The sequence below is a fragment of the Dipodascopsis tothii genome (assembly GCF_038497935.1).
Source record: "Dipodascopsis tothii strain CBS 759.85 unplaced genomic scaffold V1510scaffold_9, whole genome shotgun sequence".
NCBI classification, from domain to species: domain Eukaryota; kingdom Fungi; phylum Ascomycota; class Lipomycetes; order Lipomycetales; family Lipomycetaceae; genus Neoaidaea; species Neoaidaea tothii.
Window position 1 is genome coordinate 64,396 of NW_027117993.1, and position 15,024 is coordinate 79,419.

Genomic DNA, 15,024 nt, shown 5'->3' on the forward strand with positions numbered 1-15,024 from the left:
AACTTTTCTGGTGTGGTGGACCTGTTGCTGTCAGTGATTACTTAAGCGACAAGCTCCGGCCGCAGCAAAACGGGCCGGAACTTACCTACGTGCTCACTAATCACATACGCCGCAGACGGCCGAGCTTAGTTAATCCGGGTGCCATCGCGAACGCGACCCGCCACCGATGGCGCCCATCAATCTGCTCGATCAGATAACGCGGCCTACGCGACGAGCTCTGACTCGCTCGGCTTATCTGGACGCCACGGAGTGCCGAATCGGGCCGCGTGCGCGGTCTGTTCACGGCCCGGTTTGACGCCGTGGTCGCGCCGGCGCGGGCCAGTCGGGGCGCGGACCCGTGCCGCGACCGGGCGCCGGCAGGGGGCGGCGGGTCCGGCCAGCCAGGCTGGGCGTTGTCAGCAGGCGATCCAGACTCTGCTTACAAATATTACCCGGCTAGGTGCACGTGCCCGTGCACAGACATTACCCGGGGGCTAGTAGACCGGGGCTCTTATGGGGCATGGGATCCCACGTGATTCATAACGGCATAAGATATATTCAAACATAACAATATTGTAACATGCAAAATCCGATCCATAGATAACAGTCGCAAAACGCCCTCTTTTATGACCTTTTTCGTGCGCGCCGGCGCGCGGGGTGACTACCGGAAGCCCCAACCAACGTAGCAGTAGGGACTCGCGGCGCCAGTGGATGTAGTGCTCGCTGACGACAGCGAGGGCGTCGGCGAAGGGAACGCGTTGTAGTCCAGTCCGAGCAGGTCTGTCTCGGTGGTGCGGTGATCGGCAGTGCGCGAGTGGTCTGCACGGGCGTGGTCGATGTAAAGAGCGAGCGGGGAGATCGTAGTGCCCTTGGCGTCACGCGCCCGGCCCGCGGGCACAGACGACGACAGCACAGACGATTGTGACGACGAAAAAAGCGACGACATCGATGAAGGTAGTGACGACGCCACCGAAGCAAGCGACGCCGAAGTGGGCGACGGAAGAGTGTCCGGCGACGGCATCGACAAGCTTGCAGCGAGCTCAGAAGGCGAGAACGCCAGCGAGGGCTCACTGGTGTGCGCGTTCGAAGAGGCCGCGAACACAAAGCTCATGTCAGGACCCGCGTCATTGACATATATCGCCGACGACACGTCATCGGCATCCGTAGCATCGTTTCCAGGAACCATGCTCACCGGCGACGCCAGAGAGAGTGACTGCATCCAAAATTCGTCCTCGACGGCACCGTCGAAGGTAGTGCTCGCGCCCATGCCAGGGGGCGTGGGCTCGTCATCCGCAACCGGGTCTGCCAGCAGCTCGTTGAGGTCCTGGTCGTCTTCGTCGTCCATGAAGAGACCCATGCTCGCGTCGTCCGGCAGCGCAAACTTGAGGAGGTCCGGGTTGATGAAGAGCGATCCAAACATGTCAGGCTTCATGCCCATCGAGTCTGTCCGTGTCGGGCCCGCCGACGCCGTCCGCTCGTCGACACCACGGTAACGACCGCCGACCTTTCCAAAATAGTGCTCATCCAGCGAGCCGGTGGTCGACGGGGAAAACAGCGGGATGGCTCCGCCCTTCCCAGCGTTGACTGGTAGCGACGACGAAAACACGTTGTCGGCCATCGCCCACTGGCTCGACCCGCGAGACTCTGAGTAGCTCTGCGCCTGCACGAGAGGAATAGCGTTGGCCTGAACGCGCGAGATACCAGCGTCCACCGAGTCCTTGCGCGTGCGCTCCGTCGGCTTGGTAACCGCGCCCGCGGTCGAGTTCTTCCGGTTGCGCGCACGCGCTGTCGGCAGCCCTGAATGCAGCTTCTGCTGATGACGGAGAAGTAGATCCCGGCGAGCAAAGCACCGCTCGCACACCGGGCACCCGAAAGGCTTCTCCTTCGTATGAGATCTTTCGTGGCGTTTCAGATGCTCAAGACGAGCAAACGACCGCGTGCATGTTAAACATACATGCGGCCGCGGCTTGTCGGTCTTTGTCGGGAAGACCTTGGCCGGAACCGGCATCGTGCTCATGTTGACTGCAGCCATCGTGTTTTGTCTGAGCACTGCTCAATTGACTTCTGCACACAGAACCGGTCTGTGAGTCTATCGACGACGAAGATTGAATCCACGTCGAGTTTGCTGCGCCGCTGTATTGCGCCACACCTATGCACTGACAACAAGTATGTTGTGCTGAAGTTCAGACCCTCGGAGGTCTTGTGTTATCACGTCTGATGGTCTCTTGTACTGGACCAGGTGGAAGACGTGTAAGACGTACTAGCAATAATGTAAGCAAAGAGCTATAGTGTGGGTTATCCTTGGAGTCTAGGAACGGGTACCGGGCCTATATATAACACCGGTCACTAGATAAAAAGACTGGTATCGTCAGTGGACACGCGCAGTGTGCGGAAATTTCAAGGAAACGAGAGAAATACATGGGGAAAACCTAAACACTGTCAAAAAACTCTATTACGCAGAGTGAACGTTAATTTGCAGCGATTCAAGCACGCAGAGCCTAAAAGTGAAACCTTGCAAATTAATGTAAATTGAGCAAGCTCAATCTGGGGTATGGCGACTAGTCCGTATCCGAAATAAGCTTTACCCCAGATTGTTTGACCTAATGCGGTAGCCTATCTTCATATGTGCGCAGACCGCGAGGGATTATGGGCATATATGCAACAACAGTACAACGAGGCGCATGACAACGCGGGGCGAGCGTCAGGTGGTCAGCGGCCGCAGCGCACAGCCAAAGTCGGCCACCCAGGTGGCTGCCAGGTGCTTCCCCAGACAGACCACGCAGGCATCGTGGCCGCCTTCGCTATAGCCGGACGGCGCGTGGCTCGCCAACAACGGCGGTGACGGCATTGGCCGTGCCGGGTCTCCGGCCCGCGGGAGCCGACGGCGGCCGTCGGCTGGCACTGACGGCCTACCCGGGTAACTTCTACCAGTTGCCGACTAGCGAACCGTCTATGCACGCGTTTGCCGTCGTTGCCCCAGATCGCCGTCGCCTGTTGTCGCCGGTGTCGGCGGCCGCCGCCGTGCGCGGGCTTTCGGCTGCGCCGGCGTCGGCCACCGCCGGCGCCATGGCCCGACAGCGCCATGCATATACGTTTGTCAAGATTCGGTTTCGTTAGAGTTGTTCGACTCTTTAGCCGGTGCCATGTTGGGTCTGTCTGCCGCCTCCCGGTGGTTCCAAAGCACCGGACTTACAGACGCCGAACCTTTTCAAAAAGTCCGACGTCATCAACCCCAGCCTGCGAAGTCCCGCCGCCGCCACCACCAGCTCCTCTTACTATAACGGGCAACGACCGCGCCGGTCTCTTGGTACTGTCGCATATTGCCCGCGGCCGGCCGCAGCTGGCCCTTGCCCACGTTGGCGGGTCCTACGGGCTACTCTTGGGACTGGACACTGGACCGCGGTGGCGCTCGTCGACCCATGGCCCGGGCACCTGGGCGGACAGTGAGGACGGTCCTGAATGGCTGCGTCGGGTGCCGGCGGGCCGCCACTATCGATGGCGTGCCCAGCGGAGCCCGCCGAACGCGCACCAACGTAGGAAGGACCTGCGCGGTCGTATAACGTTATTGTACGGCGCCTCGTTGACCCTCGCCCTTGGCGCTGCTGATGGCTGTCGCTGGCGCCAATCGGTACGACCGCCCTGCTTAGCGCCAGGTGCCGAGACTGCGCAGCCACAGCGTCCACGGCAGCGCCAGCCGCCGGATCCCGGACCTGCCGACGCGTGGCTACTCCTGCAAGAGAGACAGGCGATTCTGGACACCGACTATGCTCCCTTACTTTCGCCCCTTCCCCAACCTATCAGCCGCGGCCATCCATCGCGCTGGCCGTTGGCTTCGGCGACCGCCGTGAACCCCTGGCCCGCCGAGGCTGGGCATACCGATTCGTCTTAGACTCGGCAGTACACCAGCGCGTACCGGAGTTTCGGCCTCCGGAGTCTCTTTTTTTAGACCTCATCCGCTGTTTTAGGGACACTAAGGCCGCCGAGCCCAAGGTCTGGGGTTAGGTTGCTGGCTTGCCCACTTGCGCTCGGACTAGCTTACGCTAAGGCTCTAGCGTACGCGGCCAAATGGAGCCAATGCGGTGGATGCGTCCTCAACACACCAACACTCTACCCCAGATTTCCCCAGAGCGTCCTGGCGGCTGTGCATCCAGCTCAGCTAGTATACTGCGCGCGGCAGCCAGATTCAAGTCGGCTTGGACACCCGCCGCCAACCAGCGCGGCGGTTGATGTGGCCACAGCGGCGGCACCCGCTGGCCCACGACCCAATGTAGAAGGAGCGCCGCGCATTGCCCTTGACTGGTATCAAAGTTTCGTCAGCTACCGTCTACGGCTCTGGCTCCACGGGACGCAAGGTTCGGCCAACGTGCTGTCTCACGTCTGGGGGCCGTGGCCGTGCAGCTACCCCAGGTTTACAGCCCAACAGGTTGGCGCCCCACCATCCATATGTGTGCTGTTCTCTCTAAGAGCTGCCGCGCCAGCGTGCCTGTGCCCCGCGGCGACCCACGGTGCTCGACGCCTGCCCGCCAATAGTCAGTGGGGCGGACCCGCGATTGGCCACGCCGCCGCGTCTTTACCCCAGCTTCCTGCAGGAAGCACCTGGTAACGCGCATTTGTCTGGGGCTACGCAGCACATGGCTGCACATGGCAGGCTCTCTCGAGTGGACAACACAGACACACGCCGTGCCTGTCGCTGCGCTCGAGCGCCCTTGCACTCTTTACGGCGAGGCTCAGCCCAGGCGGGTCACGCCCGACTGCACGGCTCACTGCGTTTGCAGCGGCTTACCGCGTCCAGGCGACTTGCCGCGCCGCCACACCTCTACAGCTTAGGGTCCTTGAGTCGATCGTTTTAGTAGGTCAGCAGGTCTGGTGGGCCACCCACCAACACTGGCGCCCAGACCCCAGCCCAGCTTCTGACCTGGGAAGCATTAGCATGGCGGCTAGAATGCGGCTCGGAGAAACGCTAGTGCGCCGGTTTAGGGTTGTACGGACATAGGGTTTACTGGGGTTAGGTGATTACCCCAGACAGCGTTTCTCGGCTTTGTTTCGTGGCCAGCCCGGCTCGACTTGCTTGTTTCATCCCCGCCGGGCCGGAGCTCGTAGCCCATCCGCACGCACGCGGCATGGTACAAGCCGGCGCCAGTACAGTTGCTGGGGCAACCTCCGCGGGTCGGCTCGCATCCGATCCGAGCGGTCCGTGCGGCTTACCAGATTGGTTGCCAAGGCGGTCACGCGGTGCGCCAGCCGTGTGACAGCACAGGCTCGCCAACGTAGACAGTGACGTGGTGGCGCATCTACCCGGGACAAATCGCCGGTCCGGGCTGCGACAATAGCAGTAGTGCTGGCGACTCAATAGAGCACGGGCGGCCATGAGCCGATGCGCAGGCGGCGATCGCCTTAGCAAGCGCCTCAACGATCGGCTGACTGCGTTGGCAGATCCCGTTGGTGATGACATGCGCGTGGCGGCGGCGACAAACGATCTGGACAGGCATCAGGCACGCACCAGCCAAGGTCGAACAGCCGCTGTCTTTCCTTGATTTCGGGAACCGCAATAAGACTGCTGTCGCCCGCCGCACGGTATAGTCCCTGTCGGCATGTATTACCCGGCTCTCGGCCGCTTCCTGTCACCATCTACGCTTTGCTACCAGTGCCGTTGGCCGCTTACGGCCATAGTCAATTCACCGTGTGGGAGTTATGCCGTAACACATGCGCTGCGCCGCACACCGGCGCCCCCTGGATATTTCGCCCCCTTTTTTTTCAATTACTACATCATCGAACAACCAGAGGCGCCCAGCCAGACCGCTCGTGCACAGGCATCCACGTCAGGACGGGCCCATTGACTTCCGCAAGACTCGGAGCAGGCACCGGAGGAGCACCAGCTGTGTGGTAGAACGCATTGAAGGCAGACCGTATAGATACGGCGCAGCAGAGAGTGCTCGAAATCCGCAGCAGGCGGTGTTTCAGCAGATCGACAAGACGGCCAACGCCCGCGTCTCTCCAGTGCGGTCGCAGGGAAGCCGGCGCGCGCTACCTAGTGCACGCGCGCCGACGTACGCGCCGGGTGAGCACACACACGCAGCTGCCGCTTGCTGGCGGCGACCAGGGCCGTCGACCTCCTGACGCGATCAGCCGATCCGGCTGCGTGCTGACGGTCCCTTGCCCACCGCGGACAGTACGTGGGTTGAAGACAACCCGCTGAAGGCAGAGCTGTCATGGCCGAGTTTGACGCGGCCATCGCGCTGCTGGGTCTGGTAGACCCTGGAAACGACGAGCCCGACAAAAGTGACGACGCCATTGGAGGCACCAAGACAGACAAGAAAACCGAACGCAAGAGCGAGACGAAGAGTACAGGCAAGACGCTTGGAAAAGCGGCCAAAACGACTACGAAGGGCGCGGGTAAGGGCGCGGCGAAGGCTATGGCCAAGGGCGAGCCGCGGACGGACTCGCGCGCAATGAAGGCCGAGCCGGATGGTCCGGTGGACGCCGCGTCTGTGCCAGACGGGGGCGCGGGCGGCGTGGCCGCAGAACCTGGTGCGATCAAGGCGGAGGCCGACGCGACCGAAGGCACGGACGTGACAAACGCCAAGGGGCGTCCGCGGACGCGCCCCGTGGCCGACGCGTCCAACGATGATGACTCATTGCCTGAAACACGCGTTAAGAAGACCCGGGCGCGCGCGCGGGGCGAGGGTGCGGCGGACACGGTCGAATCTGTCAAGCGCAAGGCGGACGCGACCAATGCAGTCGACGCGTCGCCCCGACAGCGTCGCCGACGTGGCACAGACGCGGACACGGGCGTGTCGCCGCCGGCCAAGCCGCAGGACGGATCGCCGGCGACGCAGTCGCCAACCACACCGCCGGCAGAACCCGCCGGCTCGCCTCCCGATGAGCAGATCGATCCCATGCTTTCTGGCAAAATGGACCTCGACGATCGCTGGGCAGAGCACAGCATTGTGTCGATCGCGGCCGCAGCCGCGTCGGCGTCTGGATCGGCGTCGGCCTCGCAGTCGCCCGTGTCGGCCTCGCCACCGACGCCGGCCGCAGATGGCAAGCTTGTGTTTGCGCGGCCGCCGTCCTACGCGGCGCCATTCGCGCCCTCTACGGTGATCAACATCTTGCCGCCGTCCACGCCGCTGGCGCCGCCTACGGACGGTCCGGCACCGTCGGCCGCACACGTTGCTGCGTCATTAAACCCGCTGCCGGGCAATCCCGGCGAGAAGCGTTTTGAGTGCGCCGAGTGCAGCCGCAGGTTCCGGCGCCGCGAACATCTCAAACGACATATAAGCACCCTCCACCAGCGCGACAAGCCCTTTGCTTGCGAGTTTTGCAACCGTCGCTTTTCGCGCGGCGACAATCTCCTCCAGCACTCGCGCATGCGCCATCGCTAGCGACCGTCAGTACATACCTAATAGACCTCCTGCACTTTGACCGGCTGCTTGATAGGGTACGGTGAGCACGCGGGGCCGCTTGCCCGTGTGATCACTGCGAATAGCCCACGCGTTGCCCCTGGGTGCTGCACACCGCGTACGGTCGTACCTACCGTACCCCTCGTATTGTGCTGCCCGGTTCCATTCCCGGTTCCGCGCCCGGTTCTGAGCTCGGTCTTGGCTGCGGACCCTGCCCAGACTACGCGGCTGTTCGCATGAGCAACGTGTGGCCACAACCGCAGCCGCGCGGACACGGCTGACGGCTCCGACCACGGAACCTGCCGCTGGCGCACGTTAACGCGCTCGGCTGGATCTTCTTTGCGTGCGGCGCCAGCCAGCACGCGTCGTGGCGGCACGCGTCGCGCGCGCGTCACGCGGCCTGACCCACCTATAACCGGCCCACCCGACCTCAACCCTGGCGGCTGACGCGTTTCGCCAGCGGACCGTGGCCCTAAGGGCACCACTCACGGACATGATACAGCAGCCGCGCTTGCGATCGGTCGCAGGCCCATGGCTATGGCTACGATATTCATCAGCGGTGCCGCCGGTCCGTGCGCCGGCGACTCATTAAACGCTGTCCTGAGATCGAATGCCCAGGAAGCTTCGCGTGTCAAAGTCTTGGCTATCCCACAATATGTCCGGCGGGTCGAAGAAGCCACCGCGGGCATTGCCCGGGTAAGCTCGTATTCAGCTAGCGCAGCGTTGGCTCTCAGCGTACTAATGCGGCCACCGGAGCCGCAGCGCGGTCCCACCGCGGGTGGACTGCGGAGACGACCTAGACCCCGGACGCCAAGCCTAGCCGATGGGCCCAGAAGCTGCTGCCAGCAGCTGAACGGCCAGCCCGCACCGGCTGGAAAATGAGTGCGACGTGGCAGGCGCACTGCATGAGATGGACGTAGAACTGGCGGCAGCCAAGCCGTCAGACCTCGCGCGGGACGGGCCGGCGTGGTCTGGATCTTGGCGTACACAAGACACATGCGGCGCAGGCGGATCCAGGCCATAGCGGAGGGTGCGGGCGACGCGCCTGGAGGCGAGCCTAGCCGGCCGACCGCTTCCAGACGAGTGTCTCCGCTCGCGCTAGCCAATGGGAGGCTCGAAACGCCCTGCACGATCACACTGCTCACAGCCGCCACACGTCGGCCCGCAGGCGCCAGCTGGAAAGTCGCTCATGGCGCCACAGCGCCAGCAGCCATCGGCGCCGCCACAACGACGAGGCCAGACCGAAAGACGACAGCGGCCGCGGTGGATCCGACTGACACGGCACAGCTGCCGGGCTGGCAAGGGACGCTGAACGGCACGATGTCACAAAGGTGTCGATCCGCCGCGTCCGCGCCGACGGACACGGGCGTGGCACTCAGCCGTAGGGCGCAGGCGAACCGGAGCGATGGCTGACAGCCACGTAGACCAGCGTGCGCGTACCCCTCTGGGCTAGGGCTGTCACGACTACCAAGCATTTTTTGCCAAAATTTTCCATTTCATACTTTCCCGTTTTGTCGGCCATACTGCGACCCGTACCCGAACCACACCAATGCTTATCGTCCACGAGAAACTCTTAATTCTCCTCCAAGTTTTTCGTTACTTCGTCACTGGCACGGAAGACGCAAGTTCGGATCGCCTCTGCGGGCAGTGAGTCGCAGAGCAGATCATAAACAGCATACAGGCCGCCTTTCAGCCGCGGCCGGGCCTAGAGCGGGCAAAAGAGGCGCAGCAGAGGAGGCGCCGGTAAACGAGAAAGCGGGCCCAAAGCCCCGTGGTTTTGGAGCCCTTCCCTAGAAAGCACAGGTAGGCAGTGCGGCGCAGTGCGGCGTGGAGCGCGGAGCAGCAACTGACGCCCACAGGATGGGCAACGACCTGTGGCGGGTCCAGAGCCCGACATTCACGCACGACCTGACGACATGCACGCAGTGGCTGCTGTCGTCGGGAGTGGTCGTGATGCCGTCGGCGACGGCCACGATCACCGGCACAGCAACGTTCTCGCCATTCTGTGCGGTGGCCACGGCAACGGCATCGAGTGCGAGCTACGGTTCCAAGTTGGAGGACTCGCGGGTAGCGGCGGAAGCCGACCTACACATCCCGTTTTACGCGACGGTCGCGCCGATTGCGATCAGCATGTCCGTTTCGCTAACGGTGGCATGGATCTTATTCTTGATGCTTTTCATCACGCCGGGGCGGCGGCCGTACCTACAGAAATTTGCCGCGCTGACGGTTGCCGTGTCGCTGACGTACGCGCTGTCGCGGTGCGTGTCAATCATTCAAGAACAGTTTTACCAGGAGTACACAGATGCCGAGGAGATACGGACAAAGGTTGGACGCGGGACGGCGCTGTTGGTTCTGCGCGGGTTCTCGGACGTTTTCATGTGGCTGGCACAGATTCAGACACTGGTCCGGCTCTTTCCACGGCATCGCGAGAAGCGGGTGATACGCGGCATCGGTGGCGTGCTGATCATCATCGACAGCGTGTTCTGGATTCTGCAGGCGTGCCTGAACAATGAAGACGACGACCAGTCGTTTAAGGACGCCATTCCAGCGCTGTCGTACCTGTTCCAGATCATCATCGCGCTGATATACTCGGCCTACGTGATTTACTACTCGATCGCCAAACGGCCATTTGCGTATCACTCGTCGAATTTGATACTGGCGCTGATATCGGTTGTGTCGGTGCTGTCGCCGGTGATGTTTTTCCTGCTGGATGTCTCGCACGAGTACATCATTGGCTGGGGCACTTACATCTACTGGGTGGGCTCGGTGGCAGCGTCCGTCGTCGTGTGGGAGTGGGTCGACCGGATCGAGCTGCTCGAGCGCAAGTTCCAGGAGTCAGGCGTACTCGGCCGTCAGGTGTTTGAGGACGAGCTGGTCGAGACGGGTGCCCACAAACACCGCAAGTACCCGTTTGCGCGCGGCAAGGGCGGCAAGGGCGGCAAGGGAGGCCGACCGTCGTCAGCGTACTACGGCGACCCTGTTTACGAGAAGGCGGCTGCCGCGGCTGCGCTGGTCGACGCCGCTAACGCGCTCGAGAGTAGGCCGTGGTACTCGCGGCTGTGGCTTTTTGACGACTCGGATTCGGAAGCCGAGTCGGACGATGGGCACGACCTGGAGCGCGCGCGGCGGTCGCACTCGACCGGTTCGACGGGTTCGAGCACGGCCGCGACGGCCACCGGCGTCGAGCGGCCGTCGGACTCGGAGCCGGAGGCGCCGCCGCGGACGGCCGCGGACCGCGTGCGGCATTACTATCCGGCTAAGCGGGTCGTTTCGCGTCCGCTGTACACGGCACGAAATCTGGTGCGGCCGGCGGCGACGTTGACTGTGCGGCCGCCGTCGTCTGACGGCAGCGAGAGCGACGACGACGTGCGGCTCGTGATCAACACGTCCGGGGACATGAACAACGTGACACGGTTCCGCACGTTGCCGCGCGTGGTGGGTGCCGTGCCCGCCAGCCTGGCGCTGCCGACACCGCCACCGTCCGAGCGCCACAACTCAGTGCAAGGCGCGCCGGGCACGCCGGATCTGCCCGATGGCCCGGACCCAATCGACCGGGTTCGTGCCGTGCCGGCGGACCTGGGTTACACCGGCGACGCCGCCCGCAGCGGCCCCGACGCCCCCAACACCCCCAACGAGCCCGGGCCCGACCCCAACGGCGGCCACAGTGTCGGCCTCGACGCCGACGCTGCCGCGGGCCCGTCCGCGCTCCCCCCCTTCGAGCCGCACCCCGGCTTCTCGCATGACGACTACTGGGACGAGAAGGCGCCGCCGCCGGCCACCCACACACACGAGCCGGCCGAGCCGGCGCCGCCAGACACTCTTGCCGACGCGCGCGACCCCATGCACCGTTCGCGCGGCCGCGTCATCCGCGACCGGCTCGCGGGCGTGCGCACGTGGGACTACGACGTCGACGCGCCGTGAGTGCATTTATGGATAAAACTTGCTTTTTGGATGCTTGGGTCTGTCACATTACTGTAACATGTTGTATACTACTGCTGCGGCAGCTTGGAGTAGACCTCGCGAACGTAGCGCGCCCAGGCCTGGGCCTTGTCGGCGGGCGGTGCGGCCACGGCGATCGCGTCCTGGACGGCCGCGGTCGTGCTGGCGATGCGCCGGACGGCCTCGCCCTGCTTTTCGATCTCCTGCTTGATCGCGTTGTCCTTGAGCTTGACCGTGCCGATCGCGGTGAACTTGGTCGCGAGCACGTCGATGGCAGCGGCAACAGTCGCCGGCGCCTGCCGGGCCAGCGCGGTCAGGATCAGGCACGACAGCACCTTGATCTCGTGGTCGTCGTCCAGTCCGGCCAGCGCGCGCGCACAGACGTCGTCGAGGGCGACCGTGGCCGACCCCGCCGTCAGCAGCGCGTGCAGCGCCTCGTACGCGGCCTTGCGGCCGTCCAGGCCGTCGTCCACGCGGTGCTTGAACGGGCCCATCTGGACCTCGCGCACGAGCTCCGGCCGCACATTGGTCTCGGCAAACAGCAGCGGCAGCAGCGACGCTTCGTACGGCGTCACCAACAGCGGGTGCGTGTGCAGCGTCGCCGTCAGCACCGTCAGCACCAGCCGCCGGTTGGCCGCGCTGGCGTCCGTCAGCAGCGTGAAGAACGTGAGCATGACCGCGCGCACGCTATCGGCCTGCCACGCGGTCTCGTCCGCCAGGATGTACCGCAGCGCCGAGATGGTCACGCTGCGAACGATGTCCGAGTCGTCGCGCAGCTTGCGCTCGATCTCGGGCATGTAATGGTCCAGTGACGAGACCGCCAGACGGCCGAGGCACTCGGCGGCCATCGACCGAGACCCGTCGTCCTCCGCGGCCAGGTCGAGCGAGTAGAGCAGCGCCCAGACCGAATCGGCGTGCCTGCCAAGCTCGCCGGCCTGCGCGATCGTCTCCTTGAGCGCGGCTAGGTGTAGCAGCACGGCGCGGCCGCGCGCGGCCTCGAGCAGCGCGAGCGCGTGCGGCAGTGTGTCCAAGTCGCGCGCAGCCAGCGCGCCGAGCGCGTGGGCGGCGGCCGTCTGGACCTTGGCCGACGGCGAGTCAAACTTGGCGTAGACCGCGTCCGCCGGCACAGCCACAGGGGCCAGCCGCGCGAGCTCAGCCACGACCGCCAGCGGGCCGCAGACCGCCTCGGTGGCGTCCGCCGCCACAGTGGCCTCCAGTGCTGCCTGGCGGTCGGCCAGCCCGCCGGCGTGGATGACGCGCGCGAGTGCGCCGGCAGTCGCGCCGGCGACCAGGTCGCCTTCCGCCGCGTCCACGATCGAGTCGTAGATGGTCGCGGCCGCGGTCGGCCCGCCGGCGGCGGCGGCGGCGCCGGCGAGCTGCACGACTTGTTCAGCCAGTGGCTGTGCGGCCAAGCCCCCGGTCGTGGCCACAAGTCGCACGACTGACGCGTCAAACACGGCCGGCCCGGCCGCCGGCGCCAGCGCGGCCAGGATGGCCAGGCCATTGGCCTGGACCTGCGAGTCGTCGGCGACGACGACCGTCTTGACCACGGTGACGGTCTCGGCGGCGACGTCGGGCGCGATCTGGCCACGCAGGCGGTCGGACGCGCACACGGCGCGCAGGGCCACGACCGCGGACGTACGCAGCACGCGGCTGGCCTTGTGCAGCAGCGCCACGAGCTCAGCCACGACCGCGTTCGTCCAGGCCGGGTCGACCGTGGCGTCGGCCAGCGCGATCGTGTCGACGCAGCGGATGGCCACCGGCCGCGTGATCTCGCTGCGCAGGCGGTCGAGCAGCACGGCCAGGTCGTTCGCCGCCTGCTCGGGCGTCAGCGCGCGCGACTGCGCCAGCACCTTGCTGACGACGAGCATGGCGCGCTCGCGGACCTCCAGGTCGACCTCGGCCGACACGATCTTGGCCGCCGCCGTGTCGTGGAGCCCGACAAGCAGGGCAGCGTGATCGCCGTCGCCGCTGGCAACGAGCTCGACGAGCTCGAGCGCGACCGCGAGCGCCTCGGAGGAGACCTTGTAGAACTTGTCGTCGGCGCCGGTCTCGAGAATGGTCGCAAAGGCCGGCAGGTAGGCCTGGACGGCGGCCAGCGGCGCGTGCCGGACGACAGTGGACACGAAGACGATGATGGCCGAGCGCAGGGCGTTGGTGGAGCGCATGGACGCCTCGAGCAGCGGCACAAACTCGGCCAGATGCTCGGGCACGGCGGCGCCGAGGACGGCGGCGAGCTCGGTCGCCAGCGCCAGCGCCGCCTGCTTGGTCGGCACGTTGGCTGGCTTGCGGAAGTGCCGCGCGAGCAGCTTGAAGACGGTCGGCAGGAGGCCGGCGAGCGCCGCGCGCGGGTCGACCGCGCCGGGCGCGTCGCCGTCGTCGGTCATGCGGCGCTTGTTGCGGCCGCGGCGCGGGCTGGCCGGCGCCGCTGCCGCGCCGGTCTTGCGCACGAGCACGGTGAACGTGGCCATGACCTCGGTGCGCACGGTCTCCTCGCGCTCGCCGAAGCGCGCGACCAGCAGGCTGCCCGTCTGCGCGTACAGGCTGGCGAGCAGGTCCGGCCGCGTGTCGACAAACGTGGCCAGCAGCTTGGCCGCCGACCGGCGCAGCTTCCACGAGCCGTCGTCGTCGTCCGAGAACATGCCGTCGTCGAACTCGTCGTCGCTGCTCTCGGCGTCCTCCATCTGCTCGTCGTCGTCGCCGTAGGCGTCGTCGTCGTCGACGGCGTAGTTGGGGTCGTAGCGCACGAACCGGCGGGCCGTGGCCACGATCTCGGCCGTGAACGCCGCCATGGCCGTCGGGCACAGTGCGGCAAACGTGTCGAGCGTGACCAGCGCGGCCTCGCACGAGTCCTCGTCGGCCTCGAGCGCGCCCAGCACGTGCGGCGTCAGCGTGCCCAGGTGCGGGCCCGTCCGCGCCGGGTCCGCGCGGCAGAGCGTGCCGCACACGGCCACCATCGTGCGCAGCTTGTCGTCCGCCAGCCGGCCGGCAAACGCGCCCGCCAGGTAGTCCATCGTGCGTTGCCACAGGGCCGCATCCAGGTACGGCGTCAGCGCGCCGACCGCGCCGATCGCGCGCTTGCGCACAAGGCCCTTGCCGGTCTCGAGAATCTCGATCAGCGCGCGCAGCGTGTCGTCCACCTGCGCCGGCTCCAGCGCGGGCCCGAACCGCCGGACAAGATCGACCAGGACGTCGACGCTGTCAGACGAGTTCCGCAGCCGCGGCAGCAGCGTCGGCAGCAGGTAGCCCACAAACAGCCGGCCGTTGGTCGCCGTGACAGGCACGTTCGTGATGACCGTCCGCAGCGCCGTCAGCGCGATCGACACGTCCTCGGGTGAGTCTGACGCGACCAGGCCGGCCAGGCGGCCGAGCAGCGTCGTTGTCTGGCCGTCGTTCAGACGGCCGACCAGCGGCGCCAGGCTGTCGTCAGCGCCGTCGCGCGTCCACTCACCAGCGCACTGCCAGGTTCTGCACCTCGGCGTTGCGGTCCGACAGGCTCCGGTAGATGGCGTCGATGATCCGCGACGTCGTGTTGCCGTCGGTCAGATGCGTGCCCGGATTGGCGAGCAGGCCGTGCAGGTCGTTGAGCGACATGAACCGGAAGTCCGAGTCCTCGGACGAGAGCCGGTCCAGCAGCGGCTGGACCGCGGCGTACGTCGCGCTGTTGGTCGCCATTGTTGGGTGGACGTCGGGGGGGGGGGCACAA

General features: G+C 65.4%; 5 protein-coding genes across 5 annotated transcripts; 3 read left to right on the plus strand and 2 right to left on the minus strand.

Moving 5' to 3' along the window:
• Nucleotides 1–1,741: 1,741 nt before the first annotated feature.
• V1510DRAFT_362841 (uncharacterized protein) lies at nucleotides 1,742–1,996 on the minus strand (the record flags this gene model as incomplete). The annotated part of the gene is made up of 1 exon (XM_066931105.1): nucleotides 1,742–1,996. A coding segment is annotated over one exon (255 nt), but the record flags the coding sequence as incomplete, so codon positions are not given.
• A 606-nt stretch (nucleotides 1,997–2,602) lies between these two features.
• On the plus strand, nucleotides 2,603–3,868 carry V1510DRAFT_406566 (uncharacterized protein; the record flags this gene model as incomplete). The annotated part of the gene is made up of 3 exons (XM_066932384.1): nucleotides 2,603–2,737; nucleotides 2,787–2,896; nucleotides 3,196–3,868. 3 exons carry the CDS (start codon nucleotides 2,603–2,605, stop codon nucleotides 3,866–3,868), a joined length of 918 nt encoding a protein of 305 aa, XP_066789842.1.
• Nucleotides 3,869–7,112: 3,244 nt separating this feature from the next.
• On the plus strand, nucleotides 7,113–7,340 carry V1510DRAFT_352507 (uncharacterized protein; the record flags this gene model as incomplete). The annotated part of the gene is made up of 1 exon (XM_066930873.1): nucleotides 7,113–7,340. A coding segment is annotated over one exon (228 nt), but the record flags the coding sequence as incomplete, so codon positions are not given.
• A 1,539-nt stretch (nucleotides 7,341–8,879) lies between these two features.
• V1510DRAFT_414201 (PalH/RIM21-domain-containing protein) lies at nucleotides 8,880–11,525 on the plus strand. The gene has a single exon (XM_066933371.1). The coding sequence runs from the start codon at nucleotides 9,240–9,242 to the stop codon at nucleotides 11,298–11,300; it is 2,061 nt and encodes a 686-aa protein (XP_066789844.1). The 5' UTR covers nucleotides 8,880–9,239; the 3' UTR covers nucleotides 11,301–11,525.
• Nucleotides 11,369–14,993, minus strand: V1510DRAFT_402176 (armadillo-type protein; the record flags this gene model as incomplete). Its single annotated transcript, XM_066932086.1, has 2 exons — nucleotides 11,369–14,738; nucleotides 14,770–14,993. 2 exons carry the CDS (start codon nucleotides 14,991–14,993, stop codon nucleotides 11,369–11,371), a joined length of 3,594 nt encoding a protein of 1,197 aa, XP_066789845.1.
• Between the last annotated feature and the right edge of the window lie 31 nt (nucleotides 14,994–15,024).